This window comes from Eutrigla gurnardus, assembly GCF_963514095.1.
Source record: "Eutrigla gurnardus genome assembly, chromosome: 20".
Lineage (NCBI taxonomy): Eukaryota > Metazoa > Chordata > Actinopteri > Perciformes > Triglidae > Eutrigla > Eutrigla gurnardus.
In genome coordinates this window covers 5,423,733-5,446,948 of record NC_139931.1, presented here as the reverse complement: position 1 = coordinate 5,446,948, position 23,216 = coordinate 5,423,733, and the positions used below count along the sequence as shown (strand labels likewise).

Here is a 23,216-nt window from a genome sequence, read left to right as displayed (position 1 = left end):
TGCCTTCACGTGCCCCTTGTAATTTAGGACTTTGATTTCCTAGCGTTCAGACAATGGAGAGGAAAATATCAAAAGATGATGTCATTTAATGATAAAAACGTGGCAGTGTTATTTTATCTGATTTAACACATTTGAAGACTAAATATTCGCACGAGTGAAGGAAGGTTGTCCCCTGTTAAACACGCCTCTTAATAATAATGATGGTATTGATGGAACACAGAATAGAATACGGATTAAGGTGCTCATAAGACGTGAAATTGACTATTAATAATAACACATTAAATAAACATGTCAGGTTTAAAGTTAATTACCATTCAGTGACGATGGAGTCAAATAAGTATTCAAACGCATTAAAAAAAATAAGAATCAAAGTTCCCACTTTCCGAGCAGCATGTGAACGCAGCAGAGGCAGCATTCATCCACTGTGCGGCGCTCTTTCTGCAGGGGCCTCGCCGCCCATCAAACACCGACAGCAGGAACACTGTGGCTCCGGAGCTGCTGCTGCCGTTCAGACTCTTTATTTCAGGTCTGCAGGTGTGGACCGCGGGGTCACGTGGTCCGGCTCGTTTCTGCAGCAGGGAGCAGGTGCGTCGCCGGGATTTGTGTCTTTAAGTAATTTGTCTCTCGGGGTTACGCGCGTGGGGCGGGCGCCGCGCGCGCGCGCGCGTGCCTCGCTGTTGTTTGTTGTCACTTCCGCTCGAGCAGCCCCGTGAATTAGCAGATCACGTCGCCGGCGAAGAAGAAGAAGGAGAAGTTGGTCCGCATCGATGCTCCGTGCAGGCGGGATGGAGGAGTTTGTCACGGAGGAAGAGGAGCCGTGGTACGACCAGCGGGACCTGGAGCAAGGTGAGACCCGAATCCCCCTGTCTTTTTGTGGGTTTGTGTGTGTGTGTGTGTGTGTGGTGGGGGTGTAACAATGGTCCATACACCATCACGGGCGTCCTGCCTCGGCTTGTATCATACATGGATGGAGGGTGGATGGGAAGCAGGGAGGAGGCTGCATCCACTGTAAACCACATTTAAAGCACGACCTCTCCTCCAGTGACGTCTCCTGCTGTCTGACTGAGTGTTGTCTTCCCTTCCCAGCACTCCCCTCATACTGGGATGTGAAATCACTGTGGTTGAGGTAGTGGCATCTTTTACAGTGGGGATAAATGCAGAAAAAAGTCATTGGATGCTGGAGATGTTATTATTATTCTCTGTGACCTTAAATGAACGTGGAGGAAAAGCAGAAATCAGGATCATCTCTCAAGCGTTGTGCTCGCCTCGTCACTGATGCACAATGTGATGTCATCAAACCCCTGGAAAGGAAGCACATTTGAAGCGGTTTCATGTGTTTCCTCTGCAGCGCCGGCCTCAGCATCACCCCCATCCCCTAATTACCTGCTGACCCAGAGATCTAAAGCAGCTTTGTGTCTCATCATCGCGTTGTACACAGTCAGAGAGCAGGTGGTTTCTGCTGTGTGTGTGTGTGTGTGTGTGTGTGTGTGTGTGTGTGTGTGTGTGTGTGTGTGTGTGTGTGTGTGTAGCATCATCTCTGCGTTATTCAGCATGTCAAGTAATTAAGCCCCTTGGCTGATCTGATTAGGGGGGGGGGCCCCAGACTAGACCTCCTTAGTCGGGGATCAGAGATTCAGAGCTTTGGGGTCAGATTGGAGGCTTGGAGCGCCCGGCATCACTCATGGCGCTGAAAGTCGGGCAAAGACTTTGCCCCAGAAATGCTGCTGTTATGCAACGCGGCTGCCCATGAGTCTCAGTGACCCCCCCCTGTGTTCATTATGATCTGGTAAACGGATGACGTGGTGGCGGCGTGGTGATGGAGTTGCATGGCAGCATCAGATGGTACTCGGCGTTATGTGGTGATTCCTCGTCGCAGCCTTCTTCTCGCTCCTCTCATCTGAGTGCAGGATTCTTAAATTACATAAGTAGGACTCGGCACGTGTCGGCTCCCTCAGGAGCAGAAACGGCACTGAGACTGAGTCGGACCCCCGGGGAGGGGGGGAGGAGGAGGAGGTGAAGGCTTGCTGTGCTCCCTCCTCGCTCTCACTCTCACTCTCACTCAGCTCGTTATCACTCGTTGGTTCAGGCCAGTGTTCTGTTATCAGTTCTTGTTGAAACAGGAAGTCATTATGTCGGAGGCAAATGTAACAACGCAGGCATGTGAGCGGCTGATGCTTGTTAAGTGAACTAGATAAAACAACGGGAACCCAGCTGCACACTGTCACAGTAGATCACATATGATCTCTTGTGTGTGTGTGTGTGTTCCTGTCATCGCTCACACCCTGAGAGTGTTTCACCCACACTGTGGTGGTGAAACACTGTATTCATGTCCAGTAATGGGTGTCAATGGCTCCCTGTGTCCTGCCCGTCCTTCCACTCCTCCAGTGCCGTGCTGGTATGGGCTCCCAGAATGCAGAGCCAGCAGGTCTCTCCTCCTCCTCCTCCTCCTTCGACTCGGTCTAGCTCGGCTTCTTTCCTTCAGCAGAGGAGATGAATAATGTATGCTTCAGCTGTGTTGTAAAATCCCAGCTACTGTGAGGAGGCTTCTGAGGGTGCTATCAGTGCCCCAGACCCCCCTGGTTAGTGTCTATTACATCTGCACGGCCATCATTCTCTGGTGTTGTGTGGAGATGCTTTAAGCTGTTTTAAGGTGTCTTTAGTTCATCATGATGGAAGCGTGTTAATAGTAAAAATATGAAGAGGAAAAGTCCATTCCTGCAAAAATGTTTATCTTTTATGAATGCATATTAAGAGAGAAACAGACCAGAAAAATAGGATGTTTTGCATCTTGGATTAATTTTCAATTTAAGGCAGACTGATCCTCCTGAGCTTCTCTTAAACCACATGTCCAATCTGATCCTGGCGACATGAAGAGCGGTGAACTCCGGTTTATGTCTGTCCTTCTTTCTTGGCTCCTTCCAGACCTGCACTTGGCAGCCGAGCTTGGCAAGACCCTCCTGGAACGCAACAAGGAGCTGGAGGACTCCTTGCAACAGATGTACATCAACAATGAGGAGCAAGTGCAGGAGATCGAGGTATGCTCGTCCCACAGATGGTAGCTCTGCCAGTGCAGTGTGGTTTCAAAACAGCAAGGAGGAGTGTTTGAATAGTGTGTGTATAAAAAGGCATTGTTTGTTGAAAGTGTTTTTGAAGCTCTAGAAAAGTCATAAAATATCATAGTATTGTAGGTTAGAGAAAAACAATGGTCATAATGTATAATTGTAACATTTTGGAAATGTTTATTATTTGCAGGTTTGCAAGTTATAAAAAAGTTGTATAGTATGTTAAAAGAAGTGATGACGAAAGTTATGTTTATGACTTTTTCCTTCGCTTTTTTCGACATAATATATTACTTTTTTCATCACTTTTTTCAATGTAGAATTACTTTTTACGTCACTTTTTTCAACGTAAAATGACGTTTTTCATCACTTTTTTCGACGTAAAATTACTTTTTTCCTTCACTTTTTTCCCGGAGTAATAGGACTTTTTTCATCAATTTTTTCAACGTCAAATTACTTTTTTCATCACTTTTTTCCGAAGTAATATGACGTTTTTCATCACTTTTTCCGACGTAGAATGACTTTTTTCATCATTTTGTTTTCCGAAGTAATATGACGTTTTTCATCACTTTTTTCGAAGTAAAATGAGTTTTTTCATTCCTTTTTTCAACCTAGAATGAAAAAACTCATTTTACTTCGAAAGTCATTCTACGTCGAAAAAAGTGATGAAAAACGTCATATGACTTCGGAAAACAAAATGATGAAAATATTCATGAATTTATGAATATATTCTGACTGACTTTTTCGTGAATTTTCGACATGCTATAGCATGACCTTTTTTTAACAATATGATCAAGGCTTTTTTTTTTTAAGATTATTTTCTTGCATAGACACCTTTGTATTTAGCAGTGGATAGAGAGGAAACATGGGAGAGAGAGGGGGATGTGACATGTAACAAAGGATCTCCAGCCGGGATTCGAACCTGAGGCTGCTGCATATATGCAGACATGGGTAAATGGCATGCACTCTAACCACTCAACCACCTGCCTGCCATGAATAAGCCTATTTATGACTGTTTTGGACTCACTACACTGAGACTAGGTGCGTCAAGCGATATGAGCGATTTTTATGACTCTTTAACAATTTTAAATATTTTTTTATGAATATATTCTGACTGACTTTTTCGTGAATTTACGACGTGCTATAGTATGACTTTTTGGGGGGGGGGATATGACTAAGCCTTTTTATAACTATTTTGCACTCACTACACTCAGATTTTGATTGATACGCGATATAGAAGCATATGTTAGGACTTTTACATCATTTTTACAACATTTTATGAATTTTGTCGATTTTTCACTTTTTTTTCGACATGCTATAGTATGACTTTTTTTTCCCCTGAAAAAGTTGACCATGGCTTTTTATGGCTGTTTTGGACTCACTACACTGAGACTAGGCGCGTCAAGCGAGATGAGCGATTTTTATGCCTTTTTAACAATTTTAAATATTTTTTTATGAATATATCCTGACTGACTTTTTCGTGAATTTTCGACGTGCTATAGCATGACCTTTTTTTTGGGGGGGGGGGGGGAATATGACTAAGCCTTTTTATAACTATTTTGCAAAAATAACAAAATTTCACCGACATTTTCCCATAGACTTGAATGGGACGAGCGGTTTTTCTCCCCATCCACTTACAATACAAGTCATTGTTTTTTCAACGTAGAATGACTTTTTTCATCATTTTGTTTTCCGAAGTCATATGACGTTTTTCATCACTTTTTTCGAAGTAAAATGAGTTTTTTCATTACTTTTTTCAACCTAGAATGACTTTTTCATCACTTTTTTCGACGTCAAATTACTTTTTTCATCACTTTTTTCCGAAGTAATATGACTTTTTACATCACTTTTTTTGACGTAAAATGAAGTTTTTCATCACTTTTTTGGACGTAGAATTACTTTTTTCATCACTTTTTTCCGAAGTAATATGACTTTTTACATCACTTTTTTTGACGTAAAATGAAGTTTTTCATCACTTTTTTGGACGTAGAATGGCTTTTTTCATCACTTTTTTTTCGACGTAAAATGAGTTTTTCATCACTTTTTTCGACGTAAAATGACTTTTTTCATCACTTTTTTTCGACGTCAAATGACTTTTTTCATCACTTTTTTTCGACGTCAAATGACTTTTTTCATCACTTTTTTTTCGACGTAAAATGACGTTTTTCATCACTTTTTTCGACGTAGAATGACTTTTTTCATCACTTTTTTCCGAAGTAATATAACTTTTTACATCACATATACTATAACTTTTTTCATTACTTTTTATTAGTATTGTAAGTCACAAAAAGTGTCATTCAGTCAGAGGAAAGTATGTTACACTATACAGTATGTAAAAAAGACATATACCCTCCGGCAGCTCCACAGGTACAAGTATTCCTGGTATAGTTAAGCACTGATCAACTCATTTTAATCCTCAATGTTTCGTCCTTGCAGTACCTGTCCAAACAGTTGGAAATGCTGAGGGAGATGAACGAGCAGCATGCAAAGGTGTATGAACAGCTGGATGTGACCGCCAGAGAGCTGGAGATCACCAACGAGAAACTGGTGCTGGAGAGCAAGACCTCGCAGCAGAAAATAGACAGGTGGTCATTCAGTCTGAGAAAATAATTACTCTCGTCATCATTACATAACTCGGTCTTTAACAAGGATGTCTTGAAGACAAACAAGCATAAACCAACTAGAGGCTGGTAAACTGACACATAATACCAAGAAGCAGCTCCACAGTTTTGCTGTAAGTTACAATAATTGTGTGTTTACAGAGAATCCCCACTACCAGGGCAACTATACAGGACTTAACATTTTTGCTGTTTGTTGTAATCAGGGTTGAACTGTTGACAAATCATATTAGTGGTCTTAGTGCTCAATGGCCGCCTCTGTTCTTTGGAAATACACTCCTTCACATTCTTGGGAGTATGTTGGCTCAGCTTTGACGCACTGAACAAACACTGTGTTTTGTTGCACAGGTTGACGGGCACCATGGAGACCCTGCAGGGTCAGGTGGACAGCCTGACAGCTCGGGTGGAAGAGCTGCGCACTCTGGAGGAGCTGAGGGTCCGCAGAGAGAAGAAAGAACGCCGCAAGACTGTGCACTCCTTCCCCTGTCTCAAAGAACTCTGCACTGCACCAAGGTCACGACTGTCAGGCGTTTGTTTTCTGAAGCATGAATGTACAAAAGGGCTCTTTTGTTCACAGATACGTGTATTGCAAATGGCAGCAGCACATTTTAAGATTTCTAAAGTATTTAACACATTGTGCTTATAATTGAGCTCACTTAATGACGCGATACTTGTTATTTTTTATCAGGTATGAAGATGGTTTCCTGTTGGCCAACCCGGGCAGTGTGGACCTGGCAGAGACGCAGCCAGTGGACGAGGAGAATGAGCGCCTGAGAAACATCGTCGCTTCCCTGCGCTCAGCTGTGGCCACAGAGCGGTCCCAGCGGGAGGGCGCCGAGCGGGAGTGTGCCGCCGTGCTGCAGGAGTTCGAGCGCCTGGAACAGCGTCTCTTAGGAGCGGAGGGCTGCCAGCTGCGGGTCCAGGAGCTCGAGGCTGAGCTCCAGGAGATGCAGCAGCTGAGGAAGTCCAGGGTTTGTCTGATCGGGGGCATGGAAGACGGCCTAGAGACGCTGCTCAGCAACGGCCCTGAGACGGACACCCCGGAGGAGGGCATGGGGCTGGAGGAGGGCGGTGAAGGAGAGCCCTCGGGGCAGCAGGGAGGCCCGGTGAGGAAAAGCTGCAGCGACACAGCTCTGAATGCCATCTCGGCCCGCGACGCCTCAGGCAGGCGCCAGGGCAGCTACGCCCTCCACGCCAACGGCGTGCGCAAACGCGGCATGTCCATCCTGCGGGAGGTGGACGAGCAGTACCACGCCCTGCTGGAGAAGTACGAGGGGCTGCTGGGGAAGTGCCGGCGTCACGAAGAGAGCCTGTGCCACGCCGGGGTGCAGACCTCGCGGCCCGTCTCCAGGGACCCCTCCATGAAGGAGTACAGCATGATCTGCGCGGGGCCTTCGACATCGGGGGCCGTTGCCGCCGCCCCTCCCACACCCCCTCAAACCCCCTCCACGCCGGAGGCCCTGGAGGGGATCAGCAGGCAGGTGGAGCAGGTGGACAAACGCCTCAGCCAGAACACGCCGGAGTACAAGGCCCTGTTCAAAGAGATCTTCTCCCGCCTGCAGAAGACCAAGCGTGACATGAACTCCTCCAAGAGCAAAAAGAGCAACAAGTGAGCACGAGCAACTGAAAACAGTGATCGCACAAGTTATTTAAATTTACCTCGCTGTTTTTGCAGGCTTCTCTTCTTACTCTTGACCACCTATGGAAGGTGGATGCCTGTAGTCATGAGATTAATGATGCATAATACTTATCGCTGATGAACCTGAAACTGCCAAATGTTATATTACGCTACATGGATGGACGACTGTTGATGTGAAATGCCTTTTTCTGAGTGACCATACCTTACAAATGATGAGAATGGAGTTTTGTTTCTGTCTAGGACAGTCTAGTGTGTGATGTAGTATTTGGAATCGAGATTTACCGTCGCAGAAATTAATTAACTTGTTTTTTATTTATGGAAAAATAACAATTAAGGCAAACGATTAAAAGAAAAACCTCTTAGCTCTGAAACTTCTTATAGCATTTGAGCATGCATCCATCTAATAAACACTAAGTGCTTAATAAAGTCTTTAAAAGCAGGTAGAATTTACAAGCATTTGACCAGGTTGCTTCATGCAACAGTGATTTTTCGGTGTGATTTGAAATTGTCGGATGGTAAAAATCCCTCAAGACAGCTGCCAAAGTGTTGTGTGCATAAGTGTTTGATGGCGATTGTTTACTTACATGGTTTATTATAGCTCAAGTGACGGAGATGAGACCCCTCTGTGGGGTTTTTACAGCATGCATTACAAGCCTCAGGGGAATGAACGCTTTCAGATTCGTTTTCAGACGCGACATAATCAGCTCTACGCTGCGCTGCCATCAAAGTTGTTCTTGTAAGCCAGTCCAAATGTTGTCTCTTGATTAAAATGAAAAATGTATCAGCCGTGTTGTTTTTTTTTTTGCCGTTATAATAAAACAGGAGACGTTTAGACCCAGTCTGAACACTTTAATGCGAACACAGAAGATTTGTAAATTGTTGGTAATACAAGTAGCACACACCGACTCGAGCCCAATCCACTGTGACAAGAGAGCTGAACGCTCTGCTAACACACAATTCTCATACATCTGGAGTGTATCAAAAAAAGGAAGACGTCTACTTGGGGAGCGATGTCTCTACACTGGTTCAGAAGTCAATCACAGACAACATTTTACCTCACTGATGTTGACAGTCAGTGGCAGCAACATGGGTTGTAAGAGACTGGAGGCACAGTCAGCGTTTTTACACCGAGGAATACAAGGTGAGCGCTTTAACAGTCCTTGCACATGCTGGTAATATGACCTCGGGGACGAGAGAGGAAACAAAGCCATTAGCACAACCTGGACTCATATCGACAGTTCTTGTAAATAAAAAAAAAAAGATATTTAAAGAACTACAAGTACTACAATGAAAAGGATGTAAATTATTAACACTGTAATGGCTTTTACAGAGACACCTGAAATAAAAGTTGTTAAAGTCCTTAGTCCCGAGTCCCTGTGTTGCAGGTTGTTAAGAACAAGCTCACATGATGGTCTGGCAACTATAATCTGAAGGCAAATGGCTCAATTAGGTCGTCTATTTCTTCCTATGGATTATTGTTAAGGCCACGTGGCTGATAAAAAAAATGTGCCAAAATACCCTGATCAGGAGAGGAACAGCCACACCTAGAGCGAGGGGGTCACAAGGGGTTAGAGGTCATGCTTCCCCCGTTCTCTCAGCAGACTTTGTAGGCTAAATCATTTGAGAGAGAAAATCATGAGTGGCCTGAATTCCAAATAATTTACCAAGGCTCTGGTACAATAATCTGCTCAAAGGCTTTAGGAGGGCTGTGTCCAAGAGTTGTGTCCAGCAACGATTGCTCAATGACCGTACAGTGGCCACGTACATACAGCACTACTGCTTTCCAAGGCAGATCACGGTAATCATTTTACAAAACAATCGGGGAAAAGGGGGAAGAAAAGAAAGCGGTAGAGGGCAGAGGGAATCACACGGTCAGGTCATTTTTACCTGCTCTTTTTTTTGATAAACTATAACCTCAAAATCTCAAGTGTGCACATTGTTTGCTTTCTCCATTTGATAGTTAAGTGAAAGGGCAGGTACAAAGCGCTACGATGGGAGGAATGATGACGCGATTGGAATTTAGAAAAAGGAAAGGGAGAGGGGTTGAGCGGGTTGTCGATGGACGGAGAGAGCAAGAGATTAAATCAACATATAATCCAGACTGAAATGATGGAATGACAGCAAGAAACAGAAGGGAGGGAGGGGAGGAGGAAGACGCCGGTGGAGGATGCTGAGGGGCAATTATTCTGTCCAGTCTTTCTTGATAGTGAGGCACCAATCCCAGGAGAGATGATCGTATTTGTCGTCATCGGTGAACTTGGACTTGATGGTGTAGGTGCCGCGGGCCATCATGCCTTTGGGCGACTCCTCCAAGGTGGTGAGGAACTCATATTCCTCGTCTGGTCTGGGGCCGTAGCTGCCGACCATGTAGTCCGACTTGTCAACTGGACAGAGATTTAGTCGTTAATAAGTTGCTTATTAACAACCTCCACTTTGAAAGCAACAAGGAAGCAGGCTAAGCTAAGCTAACCAGCTGCTTGGATAGACATGAATAGTATTAATCTCATCATCTAAATCACAGAAAGATAGTGAACAAGCACGTTTCCCACAGTCTAATTATCTTAAGTAAGCTGCTACTTTACAGGACATTTCATAATCCACCAATAGAATTACAGATTTATTAAATAATTAGGGAAGCCTTACGTTTTATTCCTTTCCTGGATGTTTGCTGGGTGTACTTCAGGCCCGACACAATTTCCTTGTTGACCTGCAAAAGGCAACATAGATCACATCCTGCTGAACAGTTTCCCATGACAAAGATAGCTCATCGCAGCTGCAGTAACACCAACATGTCTGCGACAGTGAGACATCAGAGAGGAATTCTGGGTCCAACAATGACAAGACTCTCTCACCTTGAAGTTGATCTTTATCCTATACTCAATCCCCTCCTTCAGCACAAATGGGTTCTTCTTAAAATTGTCCAGGTCTCCTGGAAGGGAGAGCAACGCAGCATGAAGAGATTCACAAATTATATTTATTGACAGCAAACATGCAAGCCTTTTACAGAGTCTAAAACAGATAAACTAAAGAGGGTTATAAGTGTTTTAAACCAGAGAAAGAGGAATAACAGTAGTATTTTGAACACCCTGTAGTAATGATACTAACCACCAGGTGGCAGAGTGAGCCCAGCTCTGCCCTGTAGGTTAGTGTGACCAATTAGTGAGTGCAGACAGGAATCAGGTCATTTACTAATTCCCAGACTAATGACCAGTCATGCCATTAAGTCTATATTTGCACACAAGGATGGGAGTGATTTCTGTTCCTAATTAATGTTACTATGAGCTAATTATTCCAGAGCATTCACTATAAGGCAGACCGCTTCCTAAAAGTGGGCATCTGTGCATTCAGGTAGAAAAATCAAACTATGAATCATTTATTTTCACGATAAAAAGCAGTTTAGTGTTGATCATGTGTGCTGTACTCACCCTTCAGGTCAAGGACCAGGGGATGGGGGGCCGATTCACAAACCAGAGTCATTCGTGTCACCTCGACGTTGGGGGCGCTGGGATCTAAGTGAGAACAGTCAGAGTATCAACAATTAGAAGAATACGGTCAATCGACAATTCAAAAACACTTTCCTCCTCGTCCCTACGTTCCCACTGCCTGAACACAACTCTAGTGAAGAGCCTCAGGGACTGAAAGGTCCTTTCTCTTCCACTTTATACAACAAACAGTGTTCCATTCACTTCTTTCCAAATTCAATAGTTTTTACTGATTTTCCCCCCAGTATATTTCGCTTAGTGATACTGGTTGGAGAATCTACTCTTCATCAACCATCTAATTTGGCTAAACGTCCAATAATGAATACCGTAGATGACCATTTAGTAGCCCGGGCGTTTAATATGCTAAATCGACTTGGAGCCCAGGCGTTTATAAGAACCAGGCGCGTATTTGCAACAGGCTACAATTTATTTTTGCAATGAGCAGCACCAGACCATCATGCAAAGAACAAGGAGCTCACCATAGCACCACTGGAACAAAACTACTTTTCCCCCCCGACGCATCTTTATTGACATCAGACAATAAATACAAAGACAGTTTGTCTGTGTTACCGCGACACAGGGAGCTGATCAGAGCAGTGTTATGAATGATAACGGAAGGGGGGGTCGATCGCGGTAATTTCAACACTGTACATTAGCGCATTTATCTATATCCCTATATCCCTCAGTCTAGCGCGCCTGTGTTTGTGTGTCTGTGTGTGTGTGTGTGTGTGTGCGCGCGCGCGCCTGCATGCGAGAGAGAGAGAGAGCGCGAGAGGAGGGGCTGACTGACAGAAGAGGTGAGAGCCGGTGAAGTGCTGTTAAAAAAAAACTTTTGTTTTCCGTGCAAGACTATGGTAAACACTTAATCGCCCGGGCGTTTAATTGAACCGGCGTTTATTATGCCAAATGAGGTCGGACCCCCGGCGGCTATTAGAGCACAGGCGCGTATTTGCACGCGGGCGATTATTTGGTCATCTACGGTAACCGGATACACAGAATATCTAGTTATACTGTATGGGGAAAGGGATCCATTCTCTAATTTCCAGATAATTTCAAGTTTGAAAATGTAGAGGTTGAGCGATTAATTTGTCGCTTTACAAACTATCATTATTGGTGGAACTGGGCAGAGCAGCTCCCAGTCACGTCGGGCCGTTAAACCACTAATGTGCTACAGACTTTGAATTTTGAAAATGAGCTTTACTTTCCATACTTGCTGCTGTGTTATTTAAGACTTTTGAAATGACTTGGACTTCTAAGTATAAGAGATCCAACAGGTGTACTCTTTAACGATACAGAGTGTAGCCATAATACTCAAATGCCTTAAAATTAACGTCTGCCTGAATAAAATGATACTATAAAATAAACAAAATAATTAAATCTGCCATCTGATCAATGGTAAAGCTATCCGTTCAAACATTTGATGTCAACCACTTTAACAGTCTTCGATGCTTTGAGGAACTGAAGTGTTTTCACAACAAATAACTGACGATGGGTAGTGCAAACACTCAGAGCAGCAACGTGACCGGCTCTGGGAGAGAATGTTATGGACACACAACTACACACATCACATATGTGGATGAAACCAAAATATCTAAGTGCATGCTCGTCAATGAGTGCAGTTAATGAGGTTCCATGTGTTCTAGAGGATCCTGAGAGTTACTTAGCAGGGATCACTAACCTGCGACTTTGGCAGCCTTGCCCAGCAGCGCCTCCTTGTACTTGCGCAGGCTCTCATCATCTTGGTCCAGTTCCTGGATTTCCTGTAAGCTCTTCTGGGCAGGAGGCTTGTAGTTGACTGAAGTGCCGCTCTCCTCGTTGGCCGCTGCGAGCGCCTCCAGCTGCTCTGGTGTGGGGTCCTGTTCTGCCATAGTGTGCTAAACGCAGCGAGAAAAGGCAACGGAGAGGTCAGAGAACAGGGAACTAAAAGGACAGACTGCAGGACTGCACACGATAACAGACCACTTCCTTTAATTAACGGTGGACCCTGCACATGGAACGAGGCAGCACATGGTCATTAGACATCCGGCTGCTGGATGATTAATACGGATTACTTATCCAGAGGGAAACCTCGGTGAACTTTGACCTGGGGGGGGCTGTAGCATAAAGCAGTTTATCGAGAAACAAACCCCATAAATCACATCCTTCTTCTTACTGCTTGTTTGCCGTCTATACATCCTGATATTTGCAGTTTGGAGATACTGCCTATAGATCTATAATGTCGAGTGGAGCCTTTACTTGGCAGTGTTCAAAGTATGAAAATACATTTGAGACACCTCACAACAACAACACAGAGCAACGAGGTTAAAGATGACGACAACCAGAAGATATTTCTCAGTAAAATAAACCGTTCACAACAAGCTCACAGGTAACGATCATTTTTGCCGTTTTGACTTGGAAGTGTAATTGCATTTTCTCCCTTCAACACCTCAGTGTGCGCTTAGAAAGAACACTTTAAAACACACAAACTCTCAGAGATGAGAGCCGGGTCACGTCTCTCAGTCTGGGACCACAGCAGGGAGCCACAACTGAGGCCCGGTGGTCTCAAAGCTGATGATTATCTGAGCCCCGGGCTTCTCCTTCAAACCACAGCACTAATGTGGTCATACACACCAGCTGCACCGCCACACCAGTCACTCCTGATTAGAAGAGAGGATGCTGATGCTGAGCAGCACACAAACACAGTGAGATCATCTTTTGTGAGAACACAAGGAGGTGCAACAAAACTCAATTGTTGCTCATAAAATACAGTGGGAGGGAAAAATAGAAGAGTTGTCCATAAATAACATCTGGTTCACATATGCTGGGCACAGCTATACAACACTGATCAACACCTGCAAAAGCCAAGCGGCAGCTGGACGACGGCGCTCTTCTAACACTTATTCTGTGTGGTCTTGTTCCACCCAGCCCCACCCGCACTCAAACTTCTCGTCCTAAATATTTTCGACATTTGTATGTTGAAAGAACACAACTTCCTGTATTTGAGGGAATTCAGTCAAACAGGAACCGGAGCTTTCAAACGGCAGAAGAGGGTTTAGTCTAACTGCGCCCTTAAGTTACGCTCAAGGGCTAAAACGTACCCAAGAATACAGAAGCTTGAATGTCAAACAACAGATCCATGTCGAGAAAAAACAACGACCCCAAAATGAAAGAGGAAGATGAAGAGTGATAAACTAACTTCTCCCTCATTAAAGTCTAAATTACACTAAACTTCTTCTTGGTCTTAATAAACCTCTTTGTTTGTTGGTGTGGTTTCGTTTGCTGTTGCAAATCAGTGCCACGTCATAAATCAACACAGGCGAGCTAACAAATGAGACAAACAACACTATATTTACAATCTGATGAACCACAATAAATCACACGGATGCAAACAAAACTGGTTTGTCGCTCCGCCTGTCTGACGCCCTTCTCTGCTCTATTGTCACCGCCATATACAGTTGGGCATTAGCCAAGCAGGAACTATGAAGGCAGAGTTTATCGAAAGGGGCCTCGGTGCTCCCGTAAGAGCACAAATTCCTCTTCTGCCAGTAGCTGGTCAGCTGTGTGTGAGTGTTTCTGGTCACAGTGGTCGAGTGAGAGGCTCCTTGTTGCACAGACAGACGGGGAGGGAGAGAGAGAGGGAGACCTGGCGACCATCAACTCGCCATTGAAACTGGTCACCATGGTGAAATCAGAGAATAGTTGTCACATATTCAAATTCAAACTTACTGGGATATACTGCAGATCTGGCAGGAGAGTGTGTTACTGTATGTCACAAAGCAAGAAATATTTAAATGTAAACGCCTATTATTATTTTTCCATTATTTGATTTTTTACTATTTATATTCTTATGATTATATTGGAGCCTTTGTTTTGGCAACATGTTTGATCCATAACAAGACAAACACGAGCAGATAAAACAGCCATGGAGTCATTTCATTCTTTCGAAAGGTTTGTTTTTCTCACCCCCCACCCCACACACATGCAAATTTTTTGTCTGTTAAAATGTGTCTGTATTCAAATTGAGGGTTATCATACGGTCAACATTGGGTTATATGGTTGAGATTGGATGCCATCAAAAACAAAAATGTGAGGCATTTTATAGATCAACCCATAAATCAATTTAGCAACAACAACATTACCAACATAAAAACTAAGAAGGAATCTGCACACCGCCACACTCCCCCCCCCGATGCCATCATAACAGAATATGAACCCGTTGACTCAGCAAATTAAAAGGCCCATGCACCGAGTAAACTGGATTATTCAAACCATAATGACATCACCACCCTGATCATGATGCAGTCGTTCTGGCTAACAATGCGGGATGACTCTACATCACGCACAGGTCATGGGATCATGCAAACAAACAGGCCATTGACCCTCTCCACCTCAGTGTCTTAACCTCCACACTCCGGCTCCATGCAGCTCCTGCAGGAGGATAATGGGTTGGCTCGACGGAGCCGAGCAGCCGTTTTTACAAACACAACGGGATTGGTAGCAGCCAAGGCTTCAGATTAGGGCCGTTCCTTAGCAACAGCGCCGAGCGGCGAGATTACAGAAAGTGGGATTACGGCTAATGAGGCATTCAGGGACAGGAAAGTAGAGGTGTCACACCAAGAGGATTCTCTTTGACGGAGTCATTAGTGTCATCAAACGTTACTGAAGATCAACAAGCTCAATGAGGATCAGGGAATCCCTGTGGGACGCCACAGGCCTCGTGAAGTGGAGAGGTGTGTGTTTGGGATGTCGGGATTAACAGATTTTGCCAAAATCCACATTTACATAACGTCACAGTTTCACAATCAGAAGAATTGTAGAAGCTCTGACTTTTATAGGTTGATGCCGTGGAGCACACAGGTCGGACTCTTCACAGGGAGGAACACATGAGAAGGAACAAAAAGAGGCAAAAGGTGACGACGCAGCAGGAATCAGACATCAGAAAACCATGAACCCAACAGGAGCTGTGTCGTTTCTGCAGAGTAGAACCACATTTACTGATCATTTGAGAAGGGGAAGTATTACAACTATTACTCTAAATTACCGTTACTAGGAACACATCACACATTTACCAGAGACAACTCCAAGGGTATAAGAGTTGCTTCACTATAAATAAGTGAGAGTTGACCTTTAGCTTTTGGCTTCAATCCCCTTTTGAAGAGGTCATTCAGATCCATGGCTGCTTTGATCTCGTTTAGTCTCTTTCATGCAACACTCAAGTGTTGCAGAGACCTTTGCTTTTGTCCCTGTTGTTCCCCACACTTTATAATGATGCTTTAATGAAAGTTATAGGTGAAACACCATTCAAAGGATACTTTATAAATACTAAATAACTGATTCTGCAAAAGTTGGAGCTGTTGAAATTGGTACATAGCAATGCATCAATGCAAAATTAAATGAATACAATTTAATAGATTTTTATCGGTGACAACAGAATATGGTATGTCTTTACACTTGTTGATTAAGTGACTTTGTAGAAGTATTTTTAGGTAAAAAAAAGAGTGTCTTCCATGTCAGACTAACAGCAGGTCTTTTTGTCTGTCATGAAACTACTGGTAACTTCCTTTTTAGGAGATGATTCATATCCTTTTGCATGACAAACCGCATTCTGCGAATCTGCAGCACAAATCATCGTAAAAATCCGCCTGTGAGACTTATCCAACCTAATCATTTTTTTTAGAGATGCTGAAATGATATTAATGCGTAAGAAGACTGGCTCGATGTTTTATCAGTAGATAAAATATCGGGTCCTAGTAAGGCGAGTGTAGTGCAATGCATACCAAAGCTTAAAGGAAGTGTTGCACAAAGAGCTTCTGGCAGAGCTGCTGCAATGCAGAGGAAATCAACTGCAACAGAAATAGAGGCAGATCAAGTCGAGCAACAGGAGAGGAAACCTGTTATAAGCTTGCGGTTATTGATTAAGTGAAAATCTATTCGCCCAAGAGCCTCTTAACAACTAAAATAACATCTACAGGATGCCCATCACATACGTCGATCAGTAAAAGAAGGCTAATCTGATCACAAAGAAAAGAGGCCGTGAAAGAAAAAGAAACAAAACATGACTCTTTCCCAGGAAGAACAAGAACAAATAGAACGCTTTAAAAATAGCCGGTGAGAAATCCCTGCTTGCAGCAGCAGGAAGCTGCCAGTGAATAGGACAGCCAAGGTGCCAACTGAAAGGTCAGGGCTTATTGCAAAGATTGGGGTCTGCCTCCCTGGGCAACGGCCTCGGTGGAGGTGACGGCCTCTTCACAGTGAAGAGAGAAAGACGGTTTCCTCCAGGGATGGAAACAACCTGATATTACAGGTGGTACGGACATGCAAATCTGATCAACCGAGGGCATAAAAATGCAAAAATCTGTTGTTTTTTTAAAAAATACGACCAAGCTTTCCGAGCATTGAAGTCCATCATTTATGAGCGGCTTCTGAAAGCAAACTGTAGCATCAACTTATTTGAGTATTTTTGTTGTTTCAGTGCCAAAGACAGGCTCACTTTCTAAACACAAGCCAATGTGTAGCCTCCAGCATTTTACAGTTCAGGTCTGTGGACTTGATCCTGGCACTTCTTACCGTGAGCTGCTTGAACGTGTACTAAGCTGATGTCAGGGCATCGCTGAAGTTGCTAAATAATGATTATTTTGCAGTTATTTATACGTTTTTTTGGACCTATTCAAGTTCAAACCAGAGAAACAGTTCTGCAAAATGGAGACATCCGGTGCCGCGCTTGCAGGGTTGCTTAAATTCTCAGGTGGAGAAGAAGTAAATGAAAAGGCCGTGACAGAAATGTGTTATCTGAAAGTTCCCTAAATTCGAGAAGGGAGAGAAAGGGGGGGAAATCACACAGACACACACAAACAGGAAGGAAGGGGAGGATTCAGTTTGTGTGAAATCACTTATCAGCCATTCAGCTGAGCATACAACTTAACACATAAGTACATAAAAGGGACTGTCACTCCAGGCACTTTAGATACCAGATAATATATGTGCATTTAACTTGGAAAGTATTTTTAAAACGGAAAAAAGAGCCAAAATGGTGCCTGGTTTAAGGTGTGAGCCCTGCAGGCCAATTCGAGGAGTTTAGATCCAGGAAGTGGCAGAAAATGTTCCTCATGTGCCACATGACAGTCACACACGCCTTTTTAAAGTAAAACACTAAATCACCCCTTCTATACACTTTTGTCTCACTAGTCAATGCGTCTGCCCGCTGTGTGACGTGTTGTGTAACAATTAAAAGCCCACGAAAGATCGTTACCTAACGGCCCAACACTGGCAGTTCGGCTCAGACTCGGCACCCGGAAACGAATGCGTCCACACGGCTCACCGCCGCCGAACAACTTATAACGACTTTTAATGGCGATTAATTAAAAGGATTAAGAGTTGAATACTAACTGAAAACTACGACAGCGGTAAGATAAATAATGCACAGTCCTGTCTTTGGTAACGGTTAACAAATGCCTTCGTTAAGTTGCTTCCTTATCAAGAGCCCCCCAAAAACTTTCTCCGTTACACCAAAGCACCTCGGTGATTAAACGTTATGGATGACGTCCAGAGACGCGACTAAAAAACGAGTTAGGAGAAGAGTTTAGCGAGAGTTTAAAAAACTCTTACCTTTATACCGCCGCAAGGCTGGGACAGTGTCCTGTGGGTGGTGGTGGAGCGAAGTGAAGCGATGGAGGAAATCTGAGCCAACGGCCGCTATTAGGGGTGACAACGTCCGGTGTGCTGCCTTCAAAATAAAAGCGCATTTTAAATCAATGAACACAAACGGACGGTGTTTGTGGGATAATAAACACCAGAGACTATCGGCATTGGTAAGTATTACGTGTGTTTAATTATATAATATAAAACATTAATCATAATCATGACTTTTACTACGCCACGATGTGAATAAAAAAAAAACAAAAGCTTTCCAAATAAGCTATCATCTTAAAGCATGAAAACGTAACCGGAAACAGTATTTGTTAATAATTTAATATTTTTTTTGTGTCTTTAGACATTCTTACTTCCGGTAAAATCGCGCTCACTTACAAGCGTGGGCAAGTAAAGCTGTGCTGCACACACAAACACTTGTACATTTCACTTCCGCCTATAAGTTGTCTCACTCTTTGAGCTGATATCCCTTTATGCAGTCTGCTTTTATTCACTGAGGTAATACATGGTGATTCCGTTCATATAAAAAAAGTTGCACTCACGTATTCAAAACATTTCAAAAGTCGGGAGACATGACTGTTGATTTTATGGTTGATACGGAGCAGGACACCTAGTGGCTGTGAGGCGGTATTGCAGTAACACAGAGAAGCATCAATGGTGGGTTATGAACGTGTTGTCATATCAAGATGATGCTGAGGTTGCTCAGCTGTGGTTGATTTATTTCAAGCTAGGCAAGATAGAATGTCAGACAATAAGCCACCCAACGCCACAACAGTAACATTTACCAATATGAAATCAGTGTAGCCTCAAGAGGCTTTTCAGAGTCCTAGACTTTAGATTTAGCAGACGCTTTTGTCCAAAGCGACTTACAATAAGTACATTTGTCAAAAGAAGGAAACAAAGAAACCACAACGTATCATTGCCGATAAAGTAAGAGCTAAAAATAGAACAAGTGTTAGGTCCTCATCTGAGTAAAGTAGTACCTTAAGAGCAACAGTACTATCAGAGTGCTATAAGGTTTTTTTTTTTTTTTTTTTAACATATGCTTGACCAGATTTTATAGCAGTATGTAATTTCAGGAACAGCGTTTTATGGGATGTCTTTGGGAAAATTATGAGCACTCGTGTCGGTCACCGTGGCTTCTAAAATGTAATGCAAAGATTAGAAATGTTAATTTCAAATAAGAAAAAAAAATAATAATCTACATCCTACAATCAAATCCAAAATTTGATTAAATGTCCCTCGTTACTAATGCCATGATTCCAATCACAATAGAAATGTAGTGGGGTCTGCAGGTTAAATACAGTTAAAAACCAGGCATCATTTTTACACAGCATTTGGAAAACCAGCATATTTTAGTTTAGCATAATGTAACTTTAAAAGACTTCTTGAATGTAGAAAAGGCATTTAAAAAAAAAAAAATCAGCTTGGAGAGAGAAATAGAAACAGAAACAGTATGTGGTTAATATGTAGGTTTTATTACAAGTGTCATTAACTACAGGGTAGAGGAAAGAACTGGGAAAACCCCCAATTCACATTAACCTACAGCCAAAACCATTTGTCCAAAAAAACGAAACAAAAAAAATACTGGTAAAAAACATTTTGGGCATTTAAAAGAAGAGGTTGGTACAATAATTTCAATCACATCAGAAGACAGCCATGTGTAAAATATTCTGCACATTTGTAACGACTACCCTTCTGTGCAGACAGGAAGGGACAACAAAACTGGAGGAGCCTCATTTCTTAGCTTGTGTCCATCTGAGAAAAAAAACAAACAAGAATTGAGATTAGAAAACTGGAAAAACACTTGAATTAAAGCACTCTGCATCGACTGTTGAACCTACCCTGGCATTGTAGGCGTCTAACTGGGCATCAAGTTCCTCTGCTGACAGCTGCTGTTTGCTGCTACCGCCGCGACCACCCCGACCTCTTCCTCCAGCGCCGCCTGCACCACGTCCTCCACGCCCTCTCTGCATGCCTCTGAAGCCACCCCCGCGATTTCTGTTCATACCTCCACCGCCGCCTCTGTTCAGACTGAAAACAACACTGCCCATTAAACTCTGTGTCCACAATGTTTGAGTCAAGTTGCTTGCACAAAAGGCGATTACACTCACCCCTGCATTGGTCGTCTCTGTGTGTCAATCTGTGATGTGACGAGCTGTATATTCATGGGCCGCCCTAGAGAGACAGACATCACAATTAAGGCAGGACAGTAGCACAATATTCTTACATAAATGATTAAAAACAAACAAAATCCAAAGTTTAAAACAGCAGTGAGAATATTTGTGCAGCCGTAAGCAAGAGGACATGATGCATATGATTTGAGTTTGAGGCATACCATCGAGCGGGATGCCATTGTACTGTTTCATGGCCTTGAGGGCGTCTGCCCTTCTTTCAAAATGGACATCTGCTGTTCCCAGGCTTCTTCCTGATCTGTCGTAATGAACTGCAGCCTTCTTCAGAGTCCCAAATTCAGCAAAAAGTTCCTGGGGAAAAAAATATGCCATGAGAAGCCATTTCTTTGCCCCACCCATTTAGTACAAAAACCACCACAAATATGCTCCACTCTCGGACAAAAAGGGGTAAATCAACTATCCAAGTACCTGAATGTCGGCATCCGAGACGCCGAAGTCGAGATTGGAGACGAGGAGCTTTCCTCCAGTTTCCACGCCAGCTCCTCCGCCTCCTCCGGCCCCTCCACTGAAGCCGCTGAAGCTGTTGTCAAACATGTCATGCTGCCACTTATCTGGAAGCTGTTTAGGCTGCAACAGATGAAAGAGAACGCACCTGCTGACTTCAGGATCCCCTTGCCTCTGTCAATCACAGAGTCCACACGGCTGGGTGTTGGGGCAAGCAGGGGCTCCACTTCCAACAGGGCCAGGGTGCTCAGTTCCCCCCCAAGAGGATCCCCAAATGTTCCCTGCCCACCCCATCACTACAAGCAAGTGAATCAGTTCAGACAGAGGATATACACATGATAAACTTAACTAACAAGGGGATGTTTTTATATGACTTTTACACAATGTATACATTTTTTTTTTTAATTATGAGGTCTAGCAGCATTAAGACTGTACATTAACCCAATGACCCACCCACAATCTGTATATGAATCCCTGAACAACTGCCCCCCTGGCTAACTACCATAATTGCCCATTGTTCTCTTGCCATCTGCGCCTCCACCAAAGGCTCTCCAGATATGATCCTCGGGCACAAAGGGGGTCGCCATCTGAAGCAGTGTTGCCTCCAGCGTTGCACCGTGTTTCCTGGCCCGCCCAAAAGTTCTTTACCAAGCCACGAAAAGGGCTATCATGAAGGAAGTGTCCGTAGGATGAGTGGGATTGATTGAGGGGGAGAAAAAAATGACTAGATGCGGGCCAACTATCCCCTATATGCGAGCGTGGGTTATCCGTGCGTCCATTTTGAGACCACGCCATTTTGATTGGGGCTTTGTTGGGCCCGTGTAAATACTCATTCACACTCAGCGAGTGAACGTTTGATTAACATGAACATTATAGGGGGGGGGGGGGGGGGAGAAGTCCACTGATCCATCCATTAGCAACAGCCACAGTGGTTGAAAAGCCAAACAAACGGGCCTTGTTGTGAAACTCGCCAGCCACTCCCGAACAAAAGACGCCTGGTCGCTGCACCGGGACACGGGGTAAAAACTATGCTCCAAAAGTGGTGAAAAAAAAACATTTGTGGGTGAATTTTCTCGATGCAGTGGTTTCCTCTCACCATCGTTTTGACGGTTTGGCGTGGAAAGCCGTAATTGACCGTCGACGACTAGCTCTAATTTAAGGTGCCGGACTCAAAATGGCGCCGCCGAGGCCTCCACCATCCAACTTTAGCTCGTTAGCCAATGTGGCTAACGCGTTCGCTCTCTCCAAGAAGGCTTCCTCTTCAAAAAACGATGTACACATATGGGTGGTAGAAGGGACAGACTATGCATACAACTTCCATTAATGCTTAACCGCACACCATAGAGCTACCCCGTGGGGCCACTCCGCGGTTATGGCGAACATCGTATTCGCTTAACAAGCAAGCTGGCTAGCCTGTTAGCAAGCAGGCCTACTGGAGAATAGAAGGACGTTAACCAGGTATTTTCAGGTTTGCCGAAGGTGTTCTCCTTTTTCTGCCCATTCCTCTTAATTTTCTCATACCCTGCTGTAAGGCGTTGGTCTGCCTCTAGCGCGGCTCAGGTTCTGTCGGCCCCGCATGGGGCCCGATCCGCCGCCGCCTCGGCCTCCAAATCCTCCGCCGCCGACTCCAAGACGCCCAGGGCCTCCTCGGCCGCCGCCAGTGCCTCCGCGGCCTCGACCTCTTCCACCCCGGCCTCCGCCTCCACCTCTCTGCTGCCTGTTCTGCTTGATAATGTCGTCTAGAGACATATCCATTTTATCGGCCATTATGCTGCCCCAATAATGCTAAACTGTCGACGAAATATAAAAATACACCCTAGACTCGATAGGCTCCTCTCTTTATCCCTTCCCAGCTCAACGCTCTCTGCCTCTGCGAGAAAACAAGACACCCTACTGTTGGCTGTATATACGCGTACGTACTACACGTATGCACGACGTCATCACGTAATACTCGTGACCAAACACAACTCGACTGGGCAAATGTCCACGATAACTCATATTCTAACTATAAATTGTGCTTCACTGATTCACTTCAGAGCTAAATCGATTGGCAAGAAATCAATCTAAAACTATTTTGTCCATCGATTAATCATTCAAAGTAATTATTAAGGGAAGCATTGCAACATTTTTGATAGATTATTTTCTGGTTTACT

General features: G+C 44.0%; 3 protein-coding genes across 3 annotated transcripts; 1 reads left to right on the top strand and 2 right to left on the bottom strand.

Annotated features, from left to right (window-relative positions):
* Nucleotides 1-589: 589 nt before the first annotated feature.
* cdr2l (cerebellar degeneration-related protein 2-like) lies at nucleotides 590-8,946 on the top strand. The gene is made up of 5 exons (XM_084037324.1): nucleotides 590-846; nucleotides 2,923-3,035; nucleotides 5,496-5,644; nucleotides 6,026-6,190; nucleotides 6,366-8,946. Exons 1-5 carry the CDS (start codon nucleotides 768-770, stop codon nucleotides 7,288-7,290), a joined length of 1,431 nt encoding a protein of 476 aa, XP_083893450.1. The 5' UTR covers nucleotides 590-767; the 3' UTR covers nucleotides 7,291-8,946.
* arhgdia (Rho GDP dissociation inhibitor (GDI) alpha) lies at nucleotides 8,151-18,501 on the bottom strand. The gene is made up of 6 exons (XM_084037325.1): nucleotides 18,383-18,501; nucleotides 12,477-12,672; nucleotides 10,742-10,825; nucleotides 10,169-10,245; nucleotides 9,960-10,023; nucleotides 8,151-9,700 (listed from the first exon to the last, which is right to left on the bottom strand). Exons 2-6 carry the CDS (start codon nucleotides 12,664-12,666, stop codon nucleotides 9,498-9,500), a joined length of 618 nt encoding a protein of 205 aa, XP_083893451.1. The 5' UTR covers nucleotides 12,667-12,672; nucleotides 18,383-18,501; the 3' UTR covers nucleotides 8,151-9,497.
* Nucleotides 18,502-19,881: 1,380 nt separating this feature from the next.
* Nucleotides 19,882-22,942, bottom strand: alyref (Aly/REF export factor). The gene is made up of 6 exons (XM_084036361.1): nucleotides 22,585-22,942; nucleotides 21,028-21,186; nucleotides 20,763-20,910; nucleotides 20,539-20,602; nucleotides 20,269-20,458; nucleotides 19,882-20,182 (listed from the first exon to the last, which is right to left on the bottom strand). Exons 1-6 carry the CDS (start codon nucleotides 22,828-22,830, stop codon nucleotides 20,168-20,170), a joined length of 822 nt encoding a protein of 273 aa, XP_083892487.1. The 5' UTR covers nucleotides 22,831-22,942; the 3' UTR covers nucleotides 19,882-20,167.
* Between the last annotated feature and the right edge of the window lie 274 nt (nucleotides 22,943-23,216).